The sequence below is a fragment of the Gavia stellata genome, chromosome 16, assembly GCF_030936135.1.
Source record: "Gavia stellata isolate bGavSte3 chromosome 16, bGavSte3.hap2, whole genome shotgun sequence".
Classification (NCBI taxonomy): Eukaryota; Metazoa; Chordata; class Aves; order Gaviiformes; family Gaviidae; genus Gavia; species Gavia stellata.
In genome coordinates this window covers 4,345,190-4,353,360 of record NC_082609.1, presented here as the reverse complement: position 1 = coordinate 4,353,360, position 8,171 = coordinate 4,345,190, and the positions used below count along the sequence as shown (strand labels likewise).

The 8,171-nt window shown below is 43.4% G+C and overlaps 1 protein-coding gene across 1 annotated transcript; it reads right to left on the bottom strand.

The window, feature by feature from the left end:
- Positions 1-238: 238 nt before the first annotated feature.
- Positions 239-2,523, bottom strand: LOC104263758 (uncharacterized). The gene is made up of 5 exons (XM_009820585.2): positions 2,416-2,523; positions 2,278-2,322; positions 2,147-2,173; positions 1,335-1,466; positions 239-340 (listed from the first exon to the last, which is right to left on the bottom strand). The coding sequence occupies exons 1-5, from the start codon at positions 2,521-2,523 to the stop codon at positions 239-241; spliced, it is 414 nt and encodes a 137-aa protein (XP_009818887.1).
- Between the last annotated feature and the right edge of the window lie 5,648 nt (positions 2,524-8,171).

Here is an 8,171-nt window from a genome sequence, read left to right as displayed (position 1 = left end):
GAAGCATTTTGACACCCACTGATACGAAAACAGGATATTCAAACCTTTCACCAAGTACAAAACATATAAAACGAAGACTCTTGAATACTTTTGATGCTCAGGTAAATTACAGTTTTATTGATTTAGCAGTTGTTATTTCTACCTTTTATATTTCAGGCGGACAATAAATACAATAAATAATTTTTCTGTTCCCCCTTCTTATTGAAGAGTTTGTGATTTTTTAAAGCTTATTTAATGTCTAGCTTTTGTTGATTGCTTGATAGGTTCTCAGGATTTTATTCAAAAATTCCGTCGTATTTCCCTTGGTCTTGTACCGGCATTCATTCCCGCGTGCCAGGCTCTGTGATGGAGGAAAGAACAAAGATTGGGTTACCAAAGATTTTATAAAAAATAAAGGATTTAGATGAAACAGTTAAAATACACATTCTTTGGAGCTAAGCAAGGATTCCAAAAACAACTCCTAAAGAGTTGAGCAGTGAGTGTAAGAGTGGCTTTTCATGGTGACTAAGAAGGTGACAGCTGGACTGTCATAGAGCTGAAGTAATTTAAACTAGGCTGTTTCAGCCCAGAAAAGAGGGCAGACAGAGCAGTATGAGAAGCCGGGTAAGACCAGAGCAATGGGTCTGCTCGGTGATGCAATGCCATTCTAACAATATTCCCCCTTGCAAGTTTGAAGCTAGCTTAAAGGAGCTCGAAACACTGCAGCATCAGCATCTTCCGTCTCTCATTGAATTACCCAACAGTTGTGCTCCGTATTAAAATAGAGGATGTTTCACTGCCTCAGGAAAGGCATCCGGGGATCCAGGAGTCTTCCTGAGCATCATCACAAGTTTGAAGATGCTGCAGGTCACAGCAGCATTTCATGCCCAAGCATCCTTGAAGAAACTGCAGCTTAGGTAGAAGTAATGCTCCGGAAGAGAAGGATGCCTCTGCCTGCCTGTCCCCAGCCATGCCGCTTCTGCACATCTGCCCTCTGGTTTTATATCCTCACTATTTAGTTTAGAAACACATTTGGAGAAAATAAAATAGAAAAGCGATCTAAATGAAGTTCCTCTCCCAGATATTTGTGTTTAAAGGTCCTCATGCTAACAGGGTTTGGAGAAGGGAAAGGGCACAGTGGGGCAGAACCCAGCTCCCTCCGTCCTCGCCAATTTTGATAGCTTTCCATTGCCTCACCCGTGTTGCAGCTATCGTATCTGGCTGCTGTGTAAAATGAGTATTTAAAACACATTTGAAGTGAACCAAACACTTAGCTGCAAATGTTTAAATTATAAAAAATCCTTTCTTTTGTAAAAGATAGACAAAGATCTATAGAAAAGTAAGAAAAGTCTTACTTCACAGAGTTTTCTATCCAGTTGAATCCAAAAGGTTTGATTAAGCCATTCAATTATGCTCTTTGAAGAAGATACGTTGTTTTTCAGCATGTGTTTGGTTCCTTCCACAAAACATGCCAATTCGTGGCCAGGCTGTTAAATGAAGAAAGCGTTAGAAAAAGCTAGAATGCGTTTTGTGTTTATCTGCAGAAAGAAGAAGTATGTATTCCTAAACGCGGCAGCATGTCACAATTAAATGTAACATATTTTGCATTCTATTGAAAACTGGTAGAAGAACTTTGGAGGGGTTGTAAAACACCGAATCATCATGTATGCCGTAATAAACACCTGTCACATGTCTCAGAAAATCTCAAACCGTAAAAGTAACCTCTTTGAAGTAACCCAGCTGATGCTGGGTTTCATCGTATCTGAGGAGGTTCGCAAAAATGAAATGGTTTTTGGATACACCTAGAGCTGAGCATCTGAGGCCTGACATCTCCGGGCCAGGGTCACTCAGTATTTAGGCACCTAACCATAAAACAAGGTCTTGCAGTGATTTTCAAAGCAAGAACCTGTATCTCTTGATTTGTAAGTCAAGCCCACAAAGGACTTTTGCCTGACTCTGGGCTTGGTTCTGATTGCACTGATAATGGGGGGACTTCTTCTCCCCCCCCCCCCCCCCCGTTCATCAAGCTCAGTTTTGCTGCTACTAGTGTATTAAAATCTTCCTCATAACCAAAAGCAAAAGTTATGAGGAGCACAGTGACCAAACTTAAACTCAGTTAATACTGAACTTGTTTAACAACGAAAATAGCTTAAAAAAATAGACTTACCTCAGCAATGGGAAGACACGAACATGACTGAAAATGAAAAGAGTGAGCATTAAAATCCAGCATCACTAGCATTCAATACACAAGAACGTTTTTCTTTAGTTTCATGATATTCTCAAAAGCGATGTACTTACACTGACAGCTGTCTCCCTACATGGGCAACTTACAGAACTTTTCCTCTGAAAGAACAACAAGTGAGAAATCAGTATTTATTATCATCTACTTTACAAGCATGCATTTTTACAGAATTAAGGTGCTAAACAGCCACTTACAAGCAGATGATTGGTATACCGGATAATTTCATTGACAGTGCAATTCTGTGCTTGCACAGAGAGCAGCAAACAAGAGAAGAGTAAGTATGACAGCATGCTGGCATTCATGTGCAACTCAGTCTGATGGGTGACACAAGAACAGGAGGACACTCCTTTTAATTGAGTCTTCACAAAATTCCCATTCTAATATGGAAAAACCCAATTATAAAACTGATACCAGGTGCCCACTATTTTTTCCCACTAGCTTGGACAGCATTTTAGAGAAATCAAACGTGGAATTGAGTCACCTACTGCAGTGGCTTTTCTGTACTGCGGAAATTCACAAATGCTCCTCAGAAGTGATTAATTTGAGCATTATGGTATCACACCCCAACAGGAAACAATGGTTAAAAATCTACGAAAGCATTTTTTTTTTCAGATGTGGGTTTTGTCTCCTGTGCTTATGTAAATTGTGGTTCCATGAAAATGAAGAGGCAATAATGTTCAGCATTGCCAAAGTTCCTGATAAAACAAACTGACAGGCTGCAAGCTGGCTTCCCCCTGCATTCAAAGCAGGACCTTTCTCAAAGAGGGTTGGTAACACTGCAGGGGTCTGCTGAGCGGACAGACAAATGTCCAGAGTTGTGGAGCAGTGCCTGGAGAAGCTGTCACACTCAATTACAGCTCCTGCATCCGGAGAGCGATGCCATAGTCCTTGACTGTGATCCCACCTTTGCCAAGTGCAAGTGCACTGATTTGCAGATAAGGATCGGACCCTCAGAGTGCAAACACTGACTGCAATGTCACATCCCACCCGTTCCCTTTTAAGTAGAGAGGAGTGGATGTAAAAATAGTCCTAGGTGACCGAAATGGTATTAACTTGGAAAATCTCTCAGATGGAGTCTCCAAATCAGGTTGAATGTCTGCTAGAGCTTTCTGTAGCCACAGAGGCTTCCTTTTTTCAAGCTGCACAACTTGGCAGAGCAAGTGGTAGCCCTTCAGATTTCTTTTAGATACCCAGTGTTGACTTCTCAGCTTCCCTCCTGTTATGCCTCAAATGCCGTTATGCCTCAGAGATCTTCTCCAAAAGCTTGAGCCTTCTGCTGGTCGGTCTGGCTGAAGAATGAGCACGGTCTCTCTGGAAACTGTCCTGGAAAGAGAAAACATTGGGTTGCAATTTGCTGGTTTTTCTCTGGCATTTGTCTACTGGCGAGGGATTCATCTGGCCGAGCGCGGCTCTGCTGCCTGCCCGCACGCCAAGGGGAGTGGAGGAGGATCTGCCTGCTGCTCCTCTCCCTGCCTCGCTGCGGGCGCACCGAGCACCAGCTCCGGGCTGGGGCGGATGCTCCCTGCCTTTTCTTTGAAGTTCATCCTGAAGTGATTTAGTGTGGGAAGTGTACATCCCATTAGGCAGCTACGGCTTTCACACAGGCCCCAGGGAATACCTAGAAAAAGCCAGAGACCCACCCTTGCCACGCTAAGGCTGACAGCAGGCTATGTTATGATCCACAGAGGCAGAGAAGTGTATCATGGAGACGGCTGGCGTTCACGGGCCAGGCAGCGCCATCTCTCAAGGCACTGGGCTGTTAGAGAAGGGCTAAAATCATTGACTTGTGATCGAGACACTGTGATTCTTTAAAAAGCGGTAAGGAGACTTCGATGACGGGTAGGTCTCCCTTGAGGAAACAGCTTTTTGCTCAAGCAAAGCAATGAGCATGTTGCTCTCTGTTTCTTCAGCCAGGAAAGCCCCACAGCAAGAGCTAGAACAATTATTTCAAAGCATAAATCCCTGAAGGAAATAAACGTTGTGTAACATTTGTGGGACACTTGGTTTCTCAGATGGCTGAAAAAACTATTTTACATGGTTTTAAAGGAAGGAATTCACAAGCATCTTTGATTTAGCCAAGGTTGGTAACAAGCCATGGGGAGAGAGGGGCAAGGTGTTCTTTGTGACAGCCAGGAGTTTCTACTGCTTCTTGGTTTTCAGGAAAATATGTCCATTAGAAATCCCATTTTGCCCAGTAGCTGCTATGCTCTGTCTTTGCAAGGATTTTACAAAATCTGATATACTTAGCAGGGTCTATAGGGCCTCTTCACCTAAGGAATGATGTCTCAATGCAGCTGCCATGCTCTGTAAGCGAGAGTGACTGGTGGCATAAATTATATGCAAGATACATGATTACGACCTTTCCATACATGAGATGTAATTATGTTTGCTGGACAGTGAGCAGATCAGACAACTTCTTCCCAGACCTACAGCCCAAAAGGGCAAGATCCATATTTTTGTAACTAGTTGAAAAGCAGAATGGCAGAGCTTCCAAAGCTGCTCCTGAGCTGCTCCCCAAGCCTGCGGTTCCTCCTCGCGGTGTCTGTCTGCCAGCAGTGCCACCACTATCTCTACATCTTTTCATTTTATTTGATTGCTTAGTGAGATCCGTCTCATGCTGTTGTTGCTCCGGGGCAAATAGGTCACCAGAGAAGCCGTATTCAATTCACAGTGAATCAGAAATCACCAGAAGTCAAACTGGCAGAGAAGGAACTTTCCATGTATCGGTTAAAGCTGTAGTGGATTGGGCACAGAAGTGAGTAGCACGGGTTATGGCTTCTCTTTGGAGAGTTTAGGACCTATTCCAGCATTTAGAGGCTGATCCAAAGACCATGGAAATCAATATTTGCTGCCATCCCAGCATAAAGACCATCTTTTTTATATAAGCTTTAAACTCTTAGTTTTGATACTTTAAAAGTCTTCACTTTGATGACCAGCTGCGGCAACGTATTTTCATAAATATGTTGTCATTTGTGTGTTAAATACAATCAGCAGTTTATTTTCTGTCTTCATGTCTAGGTATCTGATCTCACTCTGTTCCTCTCCTTAATCTCTCAGCAACCCAGGCCAAAATGTAGAAAGGAAATAGAGGTTTTTCAACCATCACTCAAAAAAACTGAAACAAATTAATCCTAAATTCAGTAGCCAAATTGCAGTAGGTAGGAAGGTGAGTGTGTGAGTCCACTTCCCTCCAAGGTCACAAACCCACAAGCCTCACGGTTGTCAAAGCGGGGAGCCACCACTGCTAAGTCTGGTCTTTCTGTGGCTTTTTGTTCCCTTTTAAGCTTTCTGCCTGGAAAAAACAGAAGCAAAACGAAGAACTGAAACCCAGGATTTTTAATAAATGTCACCAAGCTCAAAGGTAGTGGATGCATTAGCCCATAGAAACATCCCCTGCGTTGCCATTGGGAAACCTGAGTGGGGAAACGTGCTGTGGTCAGCCTGGGGCAGGACCGTGCATTAGCAGATCGTATATCCCCGTACCTCATATCCCTTCCCTACATGCTGAAGGATGCGGTGGATGAGCAGAGTAGGGAAAGGGGCAGAGAGCTCCTTCAGCCGGCGTGCTGCCAACAGCGGGGCGGCACATCAGCTGGGAGTGCCTGGTCCAAGATCACAACTTTCGAGTAACAGGATTGTAAGATTTCAGCCCAGAACAGGTATTTGGAAAAGGTGAACACACAAAACTCTCCCAGTATATTTCTGTGGTCTCTCACAGGCAGTTCCCACTGGCTCATTTGGAAATCCTCATCCTATGTTCTGTACATTTTTGGTTTATGTGTAAATACTTTGGAATATATTCTTTTTTAATGCACCTATTTTGATGAGAGGTTGATGGACCAAAAATGTCGCACAAATGTCCAATTTCCAAATAACTCTTTTAGCCTGGACAGCATGAACCTCCAGATCTTCTGATTTCTCATAAGAGTGCATCCCACTGTAGTGTTTCCAAGAAACTCTGTCAATTTGGGTTTTTTAAATGTAGAAAAAAAGACTCCCTGTAGAAGAAAAATACCGAGATAACATACTAGCTTGTTTTACATTTGCTGTGTACACTGATCAAGATGTAAGAGCTTGCAAAGACCACAAATCAAAAGATGCTATTGATAGTTTCATTTTCCAGAGATAAGGTGGCTGGAGTATTTTTTTTTTCCTTTCTTTTAGATAAGGATGACATATGCTAGCATAGAAATAAAGGAAAATAGGGTCATTCTAATTCCTCCACGAAAGGGTAAACCATAGCATAGTAATAGCAAGATTACCTATGACAGAAAGATGTAAAATCCGGATGAACTTGGGGAACATTTCCCATGCCAGCTTGAAGAGGGCAGTGGCACCTCCTGATAGCTGCACACTCTGCTCTGTCCTAGCAGATGGACCCCGGGACGTCCTCATGTTAGCTTCTCTAAGTAATGGAGCCCCCATTACTTTCAGAAGAGTTTTAATTAATCTAAAACCATTTAAACTAACTAATCAAAACTAGACGTGCTCAGGAGCTGTGTGATGGGGGAGCATACCTGAGAGGAACCTTCAGAGCTGCGAGTCATTCTTGTTTCATGCAATAGTACAGGCACCGGAGCTTTCCTGGGTTTTCTAGCAGAGGAGCCAAGCTTTCCATGCTGCAATATTTAGCAAGAGCTGAGGCATCTAAAAGCAAAATGCCCTGACAGCAACATGCAAGCCATGCTGGGTGTTGTGCCTATTGCAGGTGCATCTCACAAACAACAGCCTCCAGAAGTAAGCAGAGGAAAACAGGAATTGTCCACAAAGATCACCAGTTCTCTTCTATTTTAAGGTTTTCCTGATGCCACTGCTCTCACTTCAGCATCCCCTTTTGTGGGTCTGACCGCTTTCACACCAGCAAAGAAAAACATTGCAGAGCTCTCAGATCATAAGTCCACTCACCCTTCCTTGCTTGTCCCACTGTGAGGTGACCCTGGGTGCTGGATTTCCCTCTCAGCGCAGCATGCAGAGGAAGGTTGAGCATGCAGGACGGATAGACAGCACAAGGCATTCACTCTGTGGCTGCGTTAGAGCCCTCCACCTGCCAGACCTGCATTGCAGCTTGCTTTTCGTGCTGGAAGCATTTTGAAAAACTGCCTGCAGACTGCTTGATTGAAACACAGCAATCACAATTTAGTAAAGACATAAGCACGGATATCGGTTCACACCCAGGTGTGTGAATAAGAAGGCTGGCCCTCTTCCATAATTCCCAGGTGGCAGGATTTTCTATACTATGCGTAAAGTAGGCTATGTTAGTGCTAAAATGTTTTGAAACGTGGGGGAATAGACCATGAGCCAGTGGAGTCCATGAAGATGAGCTATGTAAGTCCTGGTGCTTTTACAGCAGGTGAGGCCGTGTAGGTCCCACCGGGTGCTGGTGGCAGGGTGGCCTGTGCTTCCCCTGTTGCAGGTTTCTTGTTTGTCCAAATCTTTCTCCTTGTGACCCAAGGTTATCCATTGCTTTCTCCATCACTGAAGAGGACCTTCTTATTCTTTTCAGAGATTTGGTGATCTACAGTCTTGGTATTTCCCTTGGTATTTCACGTACATTAAGAAAGGATTTCTTTATGTATTCAGCATTTTATATCTTACAGTGAGACCTCATATGGGATCCCTGGGACCCCCTTGAAAAGATACTCTACTTCTGCTGCATGTATGGCTCTTAGCAGGTTGGTTTTTCCACTAATGTCTGACTGGAGCTGTCTCAGGATCTACAGTTTAGGAAAACTGGTTTGAAAATCAGTGTAAGTACTTAAATTTCCCCTCACTGCATGGCTTAATTCCCTTTGGAGCCTATCTCTGGAAGGATACTTTCCATACTACTGATCTAAGTTGGCAGTGATAAGTCTATGCATCACTATAGGAGCATATCTAGGCAGAAGACAGCTGCAGAGAAAGCAAGTTGTTCTTGTGCAGTTTATATTCAATTTAGCAACTTGAGCTTCTT

What these genes read in the sequence shown, in the direction of transcription:
- LOC104263758 (XM_009820585.2), bottom strand. Translation starts at nt 2,523, where the DNA reads ATGAATGCCAGCATGCTGTCATACTTACTCTTCTCTTGTTTGCTGCTC. An exon ending in GGTATACCAATCATCTGCTT is followed by an intron (nt 2,323 to 2,415) that starts GTAAGTGGCTGT and finishes TTGTTCTTTCAG; the next exon opens with AGGAAAAGTTCTGTAAGTTG. An exon ending in CGTGTCTTCCCATTGCTGAG is followed by an intron (nt 1,467 to 2,146) that starts GTAAGTCTATTT and finishes TTCATTTAACAG; the next exon opens with CCTGGCCACGAATTGGCATG.